At 40.5% G+C, this 17,921-nt stretch overlaps 1 protein-coding gene across 7 annotated transcripts in view; it reads right to left on the bottom strand.

Moving 5' to 3' along the window:
- FRY (FRY microtubule binding protein) overlaps positions 1–17,921 on the bottom strand; it is a 420,217-nt gene that overhangs the window by 120,840 nt on the left and 281,456 nt on the right. For all 7 annotated transcript variants that reach the window (XM_075851697.1, XM_075851698.1, XM_075851696.1 and 4 more), the window contains 13 exons: positions 17,021–17,189; positions 15,231–15,323; positions 15,056–15,154; positions 13,380–13,481; positions 11,061–11,164; positions 10,705–10,813; positions 9,189–9,275; positions 8,242–8,413; positions 7,091–7,223; positions 5,255–5,362; positions 4,086–4,341; positions 1,116–1,298; positions 853–939 (listed from right to left, as the gene is read on the bottom strand). In XM_075851697.1, coding sequence (XP_075707812.1) covers positions 853–939; positions 1,116–1,298; positions 4,086–4,341; positions 5,255–5,362; positions 7,091–7,223; positions 8,242–8,413; positions 9,189–9,275; positions 10,705–10,813; positions 11,061–11,164; positions 13,380–13,481; positions 15,056–15,154; positions 15,231–15,323; positions 17,021–17,189 — 1,702 coding nt within the window. The remainder of the gene's footprint in view (positions 1–852; positions 940–1,115; positions 1,299–4,085; positions 4,342–5,254; positions 5,363–7,090; positions 7,224–8,241; positions 8,414–9,188; positions 9,276–10,704; positions 10,814–11,060; positions 11,165–13,379; positions 13,482–15,055; positions 15,155–15,230; positions 15,324–17,020; positions 17,190–17,921) is intronic.

Below are 17,921 nucleotides of genomic sequence, written 5' to 3'. Positions count from 1 at the left end.
CCTGTAGTCTACCTGGATATCAAGAAACATGAACTTTATGCGTCAAAGTTATTATTATTAGGTCCCAGAGTAAAGGTTCTAGGATTAAGTAATAGGATAAAGACCTTATTTTCCCATCTCTTCTAAGAACAAAGTGGAAAAGATCAGGCCAGTCACCAACTAAGAGTCTAATTCACACCTGCGTAATATGGCTCCATTGTGGGTGCTGTAAATTTAGTGTCAAGAATGGGATTGGATCCTCTCATCACTAATGACTTCCTAGACATTTTTTTTGTAAAGACTTGAATCTGGATCCCAATTTTACACAACGGGATCTAAGCTTGTTTTTTTTCTGTAAATATATGGCGCGTCCATGGAGCAGAAGTACGGACGTCTGTAACAAGTCTTAAGGTGCCAACATTAACATGCACATTGGGCAGAGTGAATTGGGAGAGGGGAATAAGTCACTGCCAGACCACAGGAACAAAAGGATCAGGCGTGTTGAAATCCATGCAATGTGAGAGTCGGGAGACCCTCACATTATATAGTCGGACGGTATTCATCTAGTGTGTATGGACACCTTTAGGCAAATAGGACATTTTCCCCAGTCAGAAGGTGATTGAATAGATCAAGCAGATCCATCACAGAGTTGTTGTTTTTTACACTGACTGACTTGAGGACTTATTATTCTACAAGGTTCAGTCTATACATTTTCCATTGGCCGATTGTCCAAAAACTGCAGCAATATCACTGCGCAAATGGTAAAATACAGATACCAGAAAGCCAAATTATTTATTTTTTTCTCGTGTTTTTTATAAAATAACATGTGACACTAACATGACAAAGTCTTAAAGGATATCAAAACCTACTTACAGAATCGGACACTGCAACATGTAGAAAGCTTTCAAGTATAGAAGGACTGAGCTGATCCAGCACATCCATCATTGGCTTATCATCTTCCTAATTAATAAAAGCAGATTAACTTCTTATCTTCAATTTAGTGATATAAAATAATCAACCTATAAGATCTCATTACTTTCAACGTGTTAAAAAGATAAAAGGGAGGTATAGGAGATGTTCCTTAAGGAGTTACAATTATACCCTACCAGCAAATGTATACATAGCACAATTCATACCTCGGCTTGTCCCAGTGCAGTAAATAGTGCTCGGACCTCTTTTAGAATTAAAACAGCCATTTTACGAGTAGCCAGCTGAAAACTGCAAAGTAACAATAGTGCAAATCCTTCCACTGCGTGCAACACATTGGAATAAGGTCCTCGTTCAGACTGTATCCTGTGACTGGAGCCATTAGGAATTAGCTGGGTGAAAAAAATACATGGGAATAACTAAAAAAAGGAGATGATAACCAGAATATACATGTACTGATAATAGGTTCACATACAGCAAAAAAGAAGGAGCACATGAACCCCTTGCTTTTCCAACTTTTCATTTGCTGATCGCTGGGTGCTAGTCCTAGGTCACCTCCATCATAACTTTCCAGTAAGAATTATTGGCCCAGTCCTTTTGCATGCAGTCCGATAGACAGTAGTAAGCGCTATTATTATTCTTTTACAAAAACAATTGGCCCCATTTGCCTACAAGGCCCCTGTAGAGCTGCCTCGGTTGCATATATGTACCCAGAGTTAATACCACCTTCGAGAGCAAAACTGTCTACAGTGCAAACTTCTTTAGGGTCATTCAATAATGGTCCTATGTGTGAGAAATGCCCAACAGCTGAAAGATCTTTCAGAAATGTTTTAACTCCTGATCATACACCCTCCAGTCCTTTCAGGCGACAGAGCTCCAGGACTAATTCATCTGATGGAAAAACAATAGCATTTAGCCAGAAAGGTTGGCCAATGGCACCTACAGAAATCGAACAAGGTCCTCCATCATCACAACTGTCACCAAATCCTACAAAAATAGCCAGAGCCTCTGAGAAACATTTTTAGGAAACCGAAAAAGACACACTAATCCCATCTTCTATAAATCCTTACATTTAAGGGAGCCTTCACCGTCCTCTAGAGTGTAGTTGCTTGGAAGTACTGGGATTATTGGTTTGAATACATCCAATGGCAACATCTCTAAGGAGCTTGTATGACCTGTATGTACATGTGTGGATTTCTTCTGTCTACTTTACTATGGGACCCCAACCTATAGTAAGAATAGGAGTTCTCTGAGCCCCCAGGCGTGGTGGTCTGCAGACTGAATAGTGGTCAGGGGACCACATCAATTAGCATTTATGGCACATTCAGTTAATACATGTCTGAAATGGAAAGACCCTGTATACACTAGCCAACAATATTTCTATTTGTCATCTCCATTCACGTGTGTCTCCATATTTATATCCAAGTTCATAACATATTTTATACATTAAACTATTCTATTAAATTTTTGCTAGCCACTACTGTAATAAATTATTTAGACTGCATGTCTTCTTTTATAACACTTCTTCTCTGACCTTGCAGAAGACTTTTCAGTTCTTAGAAAATCACATCATAAATTATTAAGATGAAGTGTTCAGAACATCAGAATGTAGAAAATCAATCCCAAGGGACATGGCCAGCCATAAAAATAACCCAAATACTAAAATATTATATATGCACACATCATCTACATACAGCAGGGGCATCTATTCTATGAACAGAGTCAATATGAAATCCATCAGCTCAAGGACAACTTTACTGTTTTACTGTACATTTTCACCTATCTATATTGTAAGGCTGGATTTATACATTTTGGCTGGAGGCTGCATATAGACAACAAGGAATATACACAGTATTGTTGATGTTACATATGCTGTATGCAAATTACCTGATTGGCTACAAGGTACCATGTGACCCACACATCAATAATAGTACCCCCCGCCTCGTTCAATTTTTTTTTATGCTAGTTACTAGGATACTTCTCCCTTTCACTGCTTTTTTTCTAATTATGCTATCTGGACACATTAATGTGACCATAACCGACACCACTGACCGAATTGACGTCATTTGGATACTGTGACTAGACCATTCAGGCACCAACAATCTCGGACAGGCTATTATGCTATCATCTTGAGGATTTTTTGTTCTCCGCTACTGCTTCTACGCGATGCTCCATGGCCCTTAGATATGACTCAAGCTTAACAATTCATTTTGTACACCACAACCTACATTTTTAGCTCTGTGACCACGTTAAACGTATATATCATGAACTCTCATTACCCTGTTCATGACGTATACATTAAACAGATACCATTATAGTCTACAGATGACGCATGGCACTATCAAGCATCCGTTTAACACATACGTCGCTTATAAACTCGAATGGTATCCGTTTCGTTATTAAAGGCGATTGAAAAAGTCCATAACTGTATGGCATACGTCACATGTATACATTAAACATATACCATATGACGTTTGCCATACAGTGGCATATGCCATTCCTAGGCTCCTATGTTAAGAACAAAAATGTATACCATGCGAATGACTGACGTTTTGTCACATGATTCTTTTGTTTGAAATGGCATAGTCTACTACGCTATTGCATACCTAAAAAAGTAAAAATAAAAAAAGGGTATACCAAAAGGCCTTTCTCGGGCTAATGGAGCCCTATGGACACTATCGGCATAAACATCGGGAGCTTTCCTGACATACATGCTAGACGTCAGGCCAAAAGGTTACGAGAACATAGCCTAAGCCTCACCTCTTTAGCTAAACTTCACCGCTCACTGGGTCCCCAGCTAAAAATGAGACGATATACCCGGCCTTGTTTTCTCTGCAATATTTCTTTAAGACGGTTTGTTTCAAGGGCCATTACGAAGTCTTGCAGACTGATAAACATTTATTTGTTCTCTGTTCGTTTTATTGTTTTATTTATTCACTTTGGTGTCCCTTTAATATACGGTAAAGATCCAAATACTTACTTTGAAAGGCGAAAGGACAAACTTGACAGCCTATGATTGGTTATAGCACATCTTTTTCCCGTGCACTATAAATATTTATAAGAACTATGGAAAACTCCACAAATGAAGGAAACCAGACAAGATATAAGCATATTCATGCCCAAACGACTGTCCCACTGGGACACATCAAAGAAATGTAACGGTAATAAAAACACCCTACCTCTGATGTCCTGATTTTCGCCTGCTCATAAGATTTCCCAGGGGTCTGTATTACTAGCTTCCACTGGGTGAGCAACTGCAACAGCATCTTGAGAGATGTGTCAAGGAGTGTCTGGTGGGTATCATTCACTTCACGTAGCAGAAAATTAACGAATCCAAATAATACATCTTCCCTCCAATCCACAAAGTCAGCAAGAAGACCCTGGAGAGAGTTTTGTGCAATGTGCCGCAGTTCATCATCCATGTGGATAGACAGTCTGCAAAAACATATAAAACAAATTAAATAACTATATAGATCACTATAAGAAATATTGCCACTGAGCAAAAAGGAAATCCTATTGTAATTCCCCAAAAATTGGAAATGAAAAACTCTTATGAAGCAAACTAGGGATCAATACCGGTCAACGGTCATGTGCCGCTGCAGTCGATATTTGGCCTCAGTGGTCATGTGTCGTTCATTACAGTATCACTGCTGAGGCCAGCGATTGACAGCAGGACGTGACCGCTGCAGGATCTTCTGAGACCGGAGCGGCGGGAACGGGGTGTAAAAATTGCATAACTCATTATACAAAGAATACATTTTAACTGCTGAAACCGGAATACCCCTTTTAGACTACAGTATTTTCCACTGATGGGACCCCATTCCATATGCCCTATTAAAATATGTGGACATCATAAAGGGAGGTTCCCCATTAGGAACCCCTTCTATTCAACAGAGCGGAGAAGACTCAAGATGGCCATTTAATGGCTGCCATGTAATACTACATTTCCCCTGCAGTGGCAGTGTGTGGCCACCTGCAGCTTCTTGTTGATATCAGCTGATCGCTGGTGGAGTTGTATTCAGAAACCAGGTTGTGTCCTGAAAGGACAACCCTTTTGAAGCACAAATAACCAGAAACCATTTGAGAAGATCCAATTCAGTAGAATATACAATGCTTGGAAGAGTTGAAAGGAAAAAAGGAAGATGATGAGGACAACAACAAGGTTACTGCATACAATCACAGATATCTTAAAAATATGCCATTGGGAAGCCTGAAGACCCAAGCAGAAGACATGATATTTTTGAGAAACACTATTCATCTGGATATCAAGAGCCAATATTTCTGGAGTACTTTGACTGATCCAGCAGAGTAATGTTCTAGAAATTCTGATCAGTAATAAGCATCATACCTGGAAAGTAAGTCAATTAACTCCAGTTTTGACATCCCATCGGGAAGTAGGCGAGGAATGGCTGCTACGCATGTTCTGAAGAGGTCAATCTTTGGCTTTCGTTCTCCACTGAAATGTGAAATGGTACAGGGAGATCAGAGCCGACTGCACACTTCATACAGAAAACAGGAATTCCAGACCACTGCTGGCTGACCATGAAAGACTTGGGCACGCCACATTAATAAAGACACTCTGCTCTGTTTACTTTATTACATATTTTCTCATGACTTCTTGCATCAAAGAAATATCAGCTAAATACATGGAGCGGCACAAGACACATTAGAATAGGATTGAATCAGACGTCTCCCATGGCAGGAAGCAGCGGACCCTGCAGCCCACCGGCACAATGTAGTGATAAAAACATGTGCAATCCTATAATACTCATTGGAACATTTACGTTGTCTTAGAGAGAAGGTATTTTATTGCATCGGTAAGGCCCCATGCACACGAACGTGCTTTTGCGGCCGCAATTCCCCCGAAAATCCACGGGAGAAATGCGGCCTTATTCATTCCTATGGGGCCATGAACGCGACCGTGGTTTCCACGGTCCGTGCATGGCCCAGAAGACCAGACCACAGAAAGAATGGGCAAGTCTTATTACGGCCGTGTTCTGCGGTCCAGGCTCATAGCAAATAATGGCCGCGGCCATGTGCACGGCCCACGAAAATCACGGCCGTGCATATGGCTACGGTCGTGTGCATGAGGCCTTACTCAGGAATCCTTATTTCCACAAGATGCTGTCTCCACATGCAAGGTTTCAGTTAAAAATTGCTGCAAAAAAAGATTCTTAATGTTCTCACTTTGCAAATGTAGGTTAAGTCAGAGATCCATAGAGATTTATGAATGTGACTTCATTTGTTCAGAAATATAGAGGGTGATATATTAAGACTGCGCCAGTCTTAACAAATTTGGCACCTATTACGCCAGCTCGAGTTTTATTAAGAGTCACACGCTTTTTAATAAATTTGCCGCATCCTGTGCGCCACAGAAGCTAGATTAGACATTCGCTATAATTTAGGCCAATAATTTCAGTTATATTAAATGCGGTGGTCAACGGATGGCCTCACCCCCTTCCACTGAGCCCCACCCACTTTTTTAAAAAGTGGCGAGAGCAGGGGTGACGGTGCAAGAGTCGCGGTTTTTGCAACTTTTGGGACGTTTGCAACATTTCTATGCCAGAAAACTGGCATAGAAACGTTGTTACTTCCACCCAGGGAGTTCAATCAAGCTCGATATTTAGAATACATGACGCAAAGAAAATTTAACATTCAAGTGTAATGGATGGAGATTATCAATTCATTGCAGGCAGGTTAGTATGTAGAACAGCTGCTGCACCACATCAGACCTGGCAAATGTCATGCAATTATAAAAATAAATGTAATTTTTGTTATTTTTGGTACTTCCTCCATTGTGGCCTGGCTGTTCTATACGGCCATAGGACATCGTGAGGATCCAAATAACCACTCATTTCAATAATCACATCCTAACTAGCTTATATAGTGGCACTTTGGATGTGAATGGTGATTTAGATCCATGGAATGTCCCTATGACAACTCTAAAAAGTCAGGGCACAAGGGAAAAAGTGTTCTCATAAAAAAAAAAAATCGGAGAAGACACCGTTTTTAAATAGGGCCTGCATTGTCAAGCTACATTTATACAATATAGTAATATGTTATTATAAAGATATGGTTGAGACATTCTTTGTAAACACTAGTGAACCATTACAAAGCTACTTCTGGAATTCCTTGTAGTTGCTGAAAAAACAATTCATTTAAAAAATTAAAAAAAATGCCCTACGTGATCATGTCTTCAGGTTCCTTGTTCAACATCTGTACATTCGTCATCATCATACACCTTCCCACTTCTTTGTCTAGATGCCGGAGAATGTTGTCTACTGCTTTCCGTACTTGAGCGTAATACAGAGACATACCTAGAGAAGAGAATCAAAAAGGAGAAAATTTCCAGAGGCATGACTAGAAAAGAGGATAAAAAAAAAGAGAAAAAGGCAAACATCGAGAAGCATCGAGAACAATTGGTCATTTAACAGTTTATTTTTGTGCAAAAGGAGCACTGGCAGTACTATGGAAAAACCACATTGTGCCAAATGACAAACTCAGCACAACTACATCTGTACATGGCACCATAAAATGGAAACGATTATACATACACAAATAAAAGGAGGGAGTAAAGACAAAGGCATTTATGATTCCCCCCACAACAACGTCATGTTGCTCATAATAACCACATATTAGGTTTCATTAAGAAGTCCCAGTATCCTCTCATAAGTGTTGTCCTCATTTTTTAATTTAGGAGGACAATGCAAACTGTAAAAAAACAAACAAAAAAACAGCTCTTTGGAACTTTTTACAGCAGGAGGAGATAAAGACGGATCCACTAAATAAGGGCAGTCCATGAAACCCCTTGGTAAAGGCGGAAGGGGCCAGAATGGTGACAACAGTTCACCTGACTACCAACTGTACCACAAGGATTTCACCTCTAATGGGATTCACACTGTATAGTCATTTTAAAGGGTAACTAATCTTTCAGAAAACTTCTGACATGTCATAGTGACATGTCAGAAGTCTTGATCGGTGTGGGTCAGAGGACTGAGACTCCAACCGATCGCTAAAACGAAACGGCAGAAGCCCTCGGGTGAGCGCTGAGACGCTTAGTTTCTGATCGGCTTTTCTCATAAAGCCGAACAGCTGGTGTACAGGCTCACAGCCTTTCTATTGAGTCCCTACACTGTTACATCGGCTTTCCGAGAAGAGTCAAATCAGAAACAAAGCAGCTTAGTGCCCACCCGAGCTCTTCTGCCGATTCGTTTTAGCGATCGGCGGCGGTCTCAGTGCTCGGACCCCAGATGTTTTCTGAAAGTTTAGTTACCCTTCAAGCCGGATATGCCATGTCTCTACCAGGAACATTAGTAGACTAATACATATGCTCACCAATCATTTTTGCCTCCTCCTCTGTGAGTGTTTTACTCAGGTAGGTTTTCTTCACACGGAGGGTGTTACCCGAAGGGTGAATAGCTCCCGTCACTGGCATGGGTGGCTCCCCATCTTTCTGCTGTAAACTATCCGCAATCACCAAGAAAGCCCTTAAGCCTATATTCATTCTCTGTGGGGATAGGGGAAAAAAGGTAAAATAAATTAAATCGTGAAGAAGATGATCACTTCATAAATCTGTATGCTTCAGAGGATGCCCAGAACAACAGGTATCCACCATGATGTGTTTTTTTTGTGAGGATTACTAAAGTCAGTGGAGTAGCTACGGTGGGGTTACAAACCGTCAAATCACACCTGGACTCAATGTCACTAAAGAGATCAATAATATTATAGATGGTCCTTGTGTAGGTGCAATGACAACTTAAACGAACGGCAAAGTGTAATAATGCTAGGCAGAGCTATGTTACTAATTAAATGAACACTTCACTTTATAAAAGTTACTAAATTTAATTGATCTTCCAATGAAGTCTTGGTTTATAGTGGAATCCCACCACATTGGTAATTAGGTGGTGGGTCCAAGGAGCTTTATAAGAGAAGTCCCATTTGTACATCCCTTCCATATGCCTTATTAGGGCATAAGGTTGACACAGGGGGGGCAACTCTCTGGGGACCCCTCTCTATAAGCTAGAGAACTTGACATAACCATGTATTACATGGTCGCCTATTCATCTGAATAATCACGGTGTAATACTACATTTTCCCTACAGGAAATGATTGACAGAATGCAGCTTCCCCCGGCAATCATTTGATCATTGGGGTTAGAGAAGTCAAACCTGTGGCAATTAGCTGATCACTTTGACAATTCTTTAAAATGATGCCTCCAACTAAAGCATTTACATATTATTTCTAATTTTTTATTAGCCTTTCAGGAAAAAACAAACACTTACCTCTGGGTTGAGGCTGAAAGCTTTTGCCGCTTTTCCAACACATAAAAGGTCAAAAATTATTTCTTTCATTGCAAAATCTAGACGTTCCTGAAGTAGAATAATAAAATAAAATATGGAAATGCGTGAATCAGCTGATAAAAACACTAGAATAAAAAACAATGTAAAGTACAAATAAAAAAACATTCTTTACTAAACCAAAGGAATCACACTTCACAGACTAGTATTACTTATCGAGGACTTGAAACACAGAGTAGGTCTACCTACATTCATGGGAATTTACTTTCTGATAAAGGATGTACATAATCTTTAATTTAAGAGAATTCTTTTTAAAATAATTTCATGTTTTATGTGATTTTAAACAATTTTTAAACTGACTTATTTTTAAAAAATTGTCTTACTTTTTAAGATACAGCTTCGATGTATCCTTTTTACATAGAAGCTATATCGTTCTGTCAAAGCTGATTCCGTCAGGTCAGTTGAGCTAACGGCTCAGGTGAAAGCTGCTCCTGCGCGTCTCTGACACACAGGATCCAGCTAATAACGATCACATCTGATCTAGATAATAACGATCACAGTTATGAACTTAGATGTGATCGTTATTAGCTGCATCCGGTGTGTCAGAGACACGCGGGACCAGTTTTCAGCTGGGCCGTCAGTTCAGCTGAGCTGGTGGCCGCGGCTTTGACAGAATGATACAGCTTCTATGTATACAGGATACATAGAGATGCTGTATCTTAAAAACGAAAACAACAATTTTATAAAAGTCCATTTAAAAGTTGTTCACATGTCTTCAAAAAGGTGTAGATAGCCTTTTAGCTTTTTTTTTTTTTTTTTTTGGTATTTCAAAATCCAAACAATCCTGACAACATTTTGGACTACCGAGCTATAACTGGAGCCACCTGAAAATATGAATTTAATCAGAAGACACCAAGTAAAGGACATACATGTTTTTTTCATCACCGATCTTATCCAGCCAATATGACATGACATTATGTGATGGAATATCCATTTAAGCTGTCGGCCAATGCCCCTTTGGCCAACAACTATCTCCCCTAATCTTGCTAAAAATATGGTCAGCTCAGTCAAGCGTGCATGTTTCTTTCAATGGGAAGAAGAAGACAAGCAGCTTCTAAATACCTCTGGGTGCAGCTAAATGGTCACATTTCCCCTGACATCTGCAGTTTGGAAGACCCCATGCACATTAGACTGTCAGTGGTAACTACCAACATTAATCTAATATGTATGGCCAACATTAGATGCCACCAACCACTATGAGGCTTTGCATTTCCATCTTCCAACTGCATGAACAGATTTGAGAGGAGCCTGTGGGAATGAAGACCAGCTGTGTAACTGAAATGTTGGATCTTGAACGATTTGGCCATACATCCACATGTCCAAACACTAAGCCATCTACGGCCACACATAAGGGATAAAAGTTGAATATAAGAAGCCGGAGAAACATACCAGATAGACTACATAAGTCAATAATATACAGTCTTTAAATAGTATGACTCACTTGTGCGATGAACTGTATGATCTTCACAAAGATGTTGAGAGGCATGTCTCGGGGTACCACCCCACGAGAACCCTTAGGGATAAGCGTCCCAATTATGGTTGTTAGACGGCTATTGCAATGAAATATCATCATTAGGATTATAACACATCATATTTCTAAACATTTATATGACACTGAGCACAATTACTTCATATCTTCCATAAAAGTTTTTCCGCTTCCACGTGGAAAACGCCATATTTTGCTGCACTTTGGTGCAGGGTGTACGTGCCGATTGACTCCTTCATTTCAACATAAAACATACATAGTTCTCACCATGTATATACTTAGGTACTGTAAACCAAAGACATGTGACCAACCTTTGTGTTGCGGTGTTGCTTTCACATTTTATTCGTATCATATACACCCACAGTAGTCTGTACAAGGATTCCAGTGCGACTCGTGCCATTTTTGGATCTTTATTCTGTTCGAAAGACATAAATGAAATGATATATTCACAAAAAATAAACTATATAAACCAACATCATCATAATATATCCTGAATGTCGTCTAATTTTTGTATTGCCAATAACTTTACGGATCTGGGAAGGGGGCTGAGGTGTTCGGCAGCTTCCTAACCTTCTCAACTACAGTATATAGACCTTAATAACCGTGTCTGGATGAGCTTAAGGGCAGATTCACACGAGCGTTGCGTTTTTGCACGCGCAAACAACGCGGCGTTTTGCGCGCGCAAAAACCATTTGACAGCTGCGTGTGTCATCCGTGTCTGATGCGCGGCTGCGTGATTTTCGCGAAGCCGCCATCATAGAGATGAGGCTAGTCGACGGCCGTCACTGTCCAAGGTGCTGAAAGAGCTAACTCTTTCAGCACCCTCGACAGTGAATGCCGAACACAATATCGCAAAACCTGTAGAAAAAAAAGAAAAAGTTCATACTTACCGAGAACTTCCCGGCCGTTTCCTTGGTGACGCGTTCTTGGTGACGCGCCTCTCTTGACATCGGGCCCCACCTCCCTGGATGACGCGCCAGTCCAGGTGACCGCTGCAGCCTGTGCTTGGCCTGTGATTGGCTGGAGCTGTCACTTGGACTTAATTGTCATCCCGGGAGGTCAGACTGGAGGAAGAAGCCGGGAGTTAGCGGTAAGTCAGAACTTCGTTTTTTTTTCTACAGGTTCATGTATATTGGGATCGGAAGTCACGGTCCATGGCGCTGAAACAGTTTAACTCTTTCAGCACCATGGACAGTGACTATCTCCTGACGTCGCGTACCGATAATTTTTTTGCCGAGTTTGGCCGAACGCGGTGAAGTTCGGTACGCTTGTCCGGCTTCGCTCATCGCAAAGACACTCCGTTTAGATGTTCGGAAACAGAAAAGCACGTGGTGCTTTTCTGTTTTCATTCATCCTTTTCACTGCTGTTGCGCGAATCACGCTCGTCCCACGGAAGTGCTTCCGTGTGGTGCGCGTGATTTTCACGCACCCATTGACTTCAATGGGTGCGTGATGCGCAAAATACGCAGAGTTATTGAACCTGTCGCGCTTTTTGCGCAGCAGACAAACGCTGCGCAAAAAGCACGGACTGTCTGTACTGCCCCATAGACTTGTATTGGTCCATGCGTGCCGCGTGAAAACCACGCGGCCCGCACGGACCGAATACACGCTCGTATGAATCCCCCCTAAAGTGCATGTTGAAGTTGTTAAATATCTTAAAAAGGGGTATTCCCATATTAGACATTTATGTCTAATAGGTAGGGGTCACACCCACTGGGACCCTCAACAATGGAATGTTTAAATGCTTCGGTCAGTGGCCACTTTTAGGTGAGAGAACTTAGGCAGGGCTCTCTTTAAAATCTATGGGAGAGTTAGATTGGACTACCACTTTAATTGCTATGCTTATGCAATCATTTTTTTTTGTATTGCTTAAAAATTTGCTATCGTTTTGTGTTTACAGCTCCTATGCAGACCACAGTGTCTCCACGGTTACAGACTACAAACAAACCCATTGTATAGTCTGATCCTGCCGCTATTTAAAAGGTCCTCTTACATCCTGGGCAGTGTAAACGACCCCCGATCAACAAGACAGCTCATTGATCGGCGCCCGTTTGCTCCTTTCACAAGGAGTTAATATGGCAACGAGCGCTTGTTACCCTGATCGCTCATCCCCATACATTATCATCATGTCGGCAGCGCATCTCCCGGTTTACACAGTTTTACTTTTCACAACGATACGATCAGCAGGTGAACGAGCATTTGCTCGTTCATCTGCTGATTGCTGCTCTGTTTACATAGGGCGATTATCGGTAACGAGAGTTCTATGATCGATCGTTTACCCGATAATTGGCCTGTGTAAAAGGGTCTTTAATCTACTCCCTCTGCCCCTTCTTTGGCTGTCTGTAGATTAGCAGGCAGGTAGAAAGAATCACAGGTCATCTAAACATCTTCTAGAGCGGTAAAGAAAGGTTATTTCTACTGTACAATTCTAAATACACTTAGTTTATAATAAATAAATTTTACTAGCGCAACACAATATAATACATTATCGTAGGTTTTCCGAGCCATTTTCCCTTTTCAGCAGTCATTGTTTCTTTACATAAGGTCATTCATTCACACAATCACATCATTCATCATTCTTCAATTACTGAAACCTGAAATGTGACGGATAACACGGATGACACCTTTACCTTCAGGTTAGATAAGCAGTTGTTGAGAAAAATATGCCACCGGTTTAGAAAGAACTGTTTCTGGCTGACACAAAGCAGACACGTCACCAAAGGGTACAATGCCTTAACAAAGAAAGAGAAAATATTCAACAAAGTACATAGCGTGACAACATTGCTACATATTCAATTTATTTATCCCCCTAGACATGATCTGAAAAAAAGAGTCCCTAAATGGTCTTCTTGATATTAACTTGTTTTACCAGATGCTGCATTATTATCATAGGTGACAATTATTACAAAGCTCATACGGGCCACCCCCAGCATGCCATATGCACTAGTAAGCGGAGTTAACACCACCCTCACTACTCCCCTCCTGGTCAACCTGTGTAAGTGTCCCAGAAGTTCTGGTGTTTCCATGTGATTGTATAATATTCATGAACACGGAGGTGCTAGATGAAAAGTCTGGAGTGCATAAAAAGTTATTTTAAAAGCAATAAATTTTTATAATAAAACTCTTAAATGGTGCACTTTTGTGGGGCATACGCCATATCTGCGCAAAAATTTATGACTTTATGACATTTTACACTGGAGGGGTTTAGCGGGATGGGACATGGCCTCCTGCAACCATCAGATTTACTTTAATTTTCACCAAAAATTGCTGTAAAGTATAGCACAAATCTACGCCTGAGCCACCAGTCTTAAAGGCTATGTACAACTATAAGTGGCATTTTTTTTTTTTTTTTAATAAACAGGTCAGTCAGTCAGTGCGATGGGTGTAACTTTTTAATTTGTCTTTATTAGAAATTCGTTTTACTTTTTTAGATAGAGCTGCTCTGTATTCCCTACAAAGAACAGCTGTATCGTTCACTATTACCTGAATCCATCAGTCCCGCGGACCTGACAGGTTCAGTGTCAGTGGGTTCTGCGTGTCTGTGACATGCAGGATCCAACTGTAATCTAAGTTATGAACTTAAGCCTCATGCACACGACTAATTCTAATCAGAAATTACAAATCGTAATTGTGGATCAAAATACTGATCCATTCATTTCTATGGCCCACGGACACCTTCCCATAAATATATTTACGTGAAGGTGTCCGGGCCGTTGAAAGCATCCGTAAAAAATAGGACGTGTCCTATTTTTTGATTTTATAGAACGTGGTCCCATACTTTATAATGGGAGCATGGCCCGCAAATGTGGGTGACTGTCCGCGGCTGGCCGAGCCTGTAATCACGGAGCAGGGGGCCTTAGATGTGATAAATTACAGGTGGATCCTGCATGTCACTGCGCAGGACCCGCCGTCACTGGACCCATGAGTCCCGCGGACCTGACGGGAACAGGATTTATCGCTACATACAGCTGCTCTGTATAGAGAATACGGAGCAGCTGTATCTAACTAATTTAATGAAAGACTAATTAAAAAAGTTACACCAAACACACCGACTGACTTGTTTATTAAAAAAAGCCCATCAAGGGTTTATATAGCCTTTAAAAAATTCTCTCCATATAAAGGTATGTGTTGCTGATCTATTATGTATTAAAAGGTTGTCTCATCAAGAAAACCTGTTTCCATATACATGTGGACATCATAGATGGCCCGGTACCCCCTCTATGAGTCAGAACAAAGAGCCACTAACAAAGAGTGGCTTCTCTCTATGTTTACATTACACCCTTGGGCCCAATGGTGAAATACTGACCAATGAATGCTTCTTCCTGGAAGTCAGCTCAAGTGTTGTGTCATAAAGACTTTCCACAAAGTTTCTAAGACAAGGAACATTCACTTCATTTTTCACAGCCTGAAAAAGTTTGATAAAATAACTTTAAAACACTGGACTATATAACAATAAATCATGTAGATTGGAAGGGACTTACTGCAGCAACAGGTACCAGGATCTCCACAAATAGGCCAGCCAAAGCATGCTTAATGTCCTTGTCTTTAACTTCTAGGAAATAATGTGCACATTCCTAAGGACGAGAGAACATACCCATAAATAACAGATTTCAAAACAAGTATATAAAAATAGCAGTGTATAGGTAAGTGCCGAGCACACACAAGGTAATGGACCTGGTCAACGTTTTCATGAAAACATCAATGTCATAAACCACACACCTATACCTAGTGGATATTTTCAGCAACAGAGATTAAGAGGTAATACTACTAAACTTTCCTGGTCATGTGATGTCCTTCCGGTGCACAGCTAGTTGAACGAGAGAGCGATGATAACTGTAATGTAACGAACTATCCACCTGTGTGGGCATTACATGACCAGGACAGATATATATCCTCTGGAAGTAAACAATGAGGGTCCCCATTCTATGACTAGAAATCCAGAAAACTGTATGGAATTGACACACAAAGTCCATTAGAAAATTGTCATTATACAATGAATAAACTTTATTTTGTGAAACCTGAATACCCCTTTAAAGACGACCCGTCACATCTGCTGACATGTCTGATTTATCATTTACTCGAGTTCCCCATGAAATAAAAATTCTGGAATATATTTTCTTAGAGTGCTGCGCTGTGACCATTCCTCGATTATTCCTCCTAGAAATGTAAAAAAAAATTGACAAATGGGCGTTGCCATTCCCCTTGTCATAGGGGCGTGTCCCTGCACAGTGTCACTCTGTCAGCACTGATTAGACAGTGTTAGTCTGTGTAGGGACACACCCAGTTGTCAGTTTAATCATAAATTTTAGGCGGAATAACAGAGGAACGGCACAACGTAGAGCACAAAGAAAAGATGCTCCAGAATTGTTATTTCATGGGGAATACAATTATTTACTAAAACAGACATGTCAGGAGAGGCGACGGATCCATTTTAAGCTAGGGCTAAACAACATAGTGGTCAGCAGCACACCTCTCTCTTACAACATTTATCTGTAGATGGACGTATTACAATGACTCAACTCATTGATATAATCATATGGTAGGTGGAACAACCCAGCTAGAAACAATTGTTATGGCAGGATCCCGGCCCTAATGTTCCGCACTCCATTGACTGCCCATATACACGATCAGATTGATGACTGTTCAGTCCTCCATGTGATTTGGCTTAAATATAGGCTCATCTTTATCACAATTGTAGTAGTAGGAAGATGAAGGTGATGAAGATGACTGATGGAAGTGATCTTCCAATTACATTTTCTATATACCCTTAAATTTGAGAGAATTATAATAAGGAAGGGGATTTTCTTTTCTTAATTCTACAGTTAAAGTAGTTGTTGATTTAGTCATCCAAATTCCATGTGCCCTATTTTGGTATATTTAACTATTCAGGACCCCACTCTATCAAGAGCTGTACCCAACATGACTGTTGGCTCTGAAGGACCGCCGGTGTTCTCTAAAGTCAACGGGCTCCCTGTAATGTTTTATGTTCCCAGCAAAAAAAGAATCAGTTGGCTCCCAGCACCATAACTCCCGATCAGGTTGTCTATGGGGGACAAGCAACCAGAAAAAAACCTTAATGGATATAACATAATATTGCAATATGAACAACCTCTGTAAGAATTTCTGCATCCCTATATTCACAGTGGAACATATAAGACATGGTCTAAAATTCTGAAAGGTTAGAAAACTACAGAATCCATTTCAATGTCATGGGTAAATAACTACTCAATGTCATCCCCTTTACAAAGTGACAACAGATAATAAATGATACCTGCATGAACTGTAAAGAAGCTTCAAAGTCTTCCACTGGATACATCTTAATGCGGAAGAATTTCATTCCCATTATAAGACTGATGATGCTTTGAACCACATACGGGTTCTGCTCTTTGTGCCTCAGCTCTTTTAACTCGGCCATGAATTTCTTCTTCACGGAAGGAAACCTGACAAATGGAAGACGACAGCTAATATATCGTACAAAATTATTCTATTCACAATCATTCTTGGCATCCTCTCTATAAAACTCGGCTCCAATGATTTAAAGAGTGTAACCAAACCCCTCTAACACCATCAGCCATAACAAAAGCTCAGCTTGCCAACTGTATCCTATTTAGTTCAAGTCTTACATTACTTTTTGTCTCGCTACCTCCATTCTTCAATGTATATGTGAAAATAAAAATGTCCATAGATGATTATGTATAAAACGCGTATTCCTGTGACACTATTGCCCTTGTAGTTAAAAATCCCATATGTATGCATCCTACTATTTTAGCAGTGCCCCATTAACATGAAAACTGACCCTTCTCACAGATCTCTCTAGCAGGGGTTCTAAAGTTTTACCCATGGGGTGAATTAGTTGTAATAACCATGACTGCAAGCAGCAGTCTATAACCAGAGCCGGCCTTATATTGACATGTCTATTTAAGGTTTACTATATATTGCCTAAATAATACAATAATGCAGTAATCAAATAACATTTCCAGACAGTTGCCAAAATAACATTATTCGATCAATAAACTAGGGAATTCAGCTTCGGCATAGATGTGGGATCGGGGGTGGCAGTTCCAGGTGCCTAGGCCATCAGGACCAGTGGCGCTCTTTTTTGTAGTGACTGTTGATAAGCAAATGTGCAACCGGACAGGTTGCCCACCGCTATGGAAAGCCCTGTCTATAAG

Source organism: Rhinoderma darwinii, chromosome 2, assembly GCF_050947455.1.
Source record: "Rhinoderma darwinii isolate aRhiDar2 chromosome 2, aRhiDar2.hap1, whole genome shotgun sequence".
Lineage (NCBI taxonomy): Eukaryota > Metazoa > Chordata > Amphibia > Anura > Rhinodermatidae > Rhinoderma > Rhinoderma darwinii.
The sequence above is the reverse complement of the archived record's forward strand: the minus strand, read 5'-3'. Positions and strand labels throughout refer to the sequence as shown.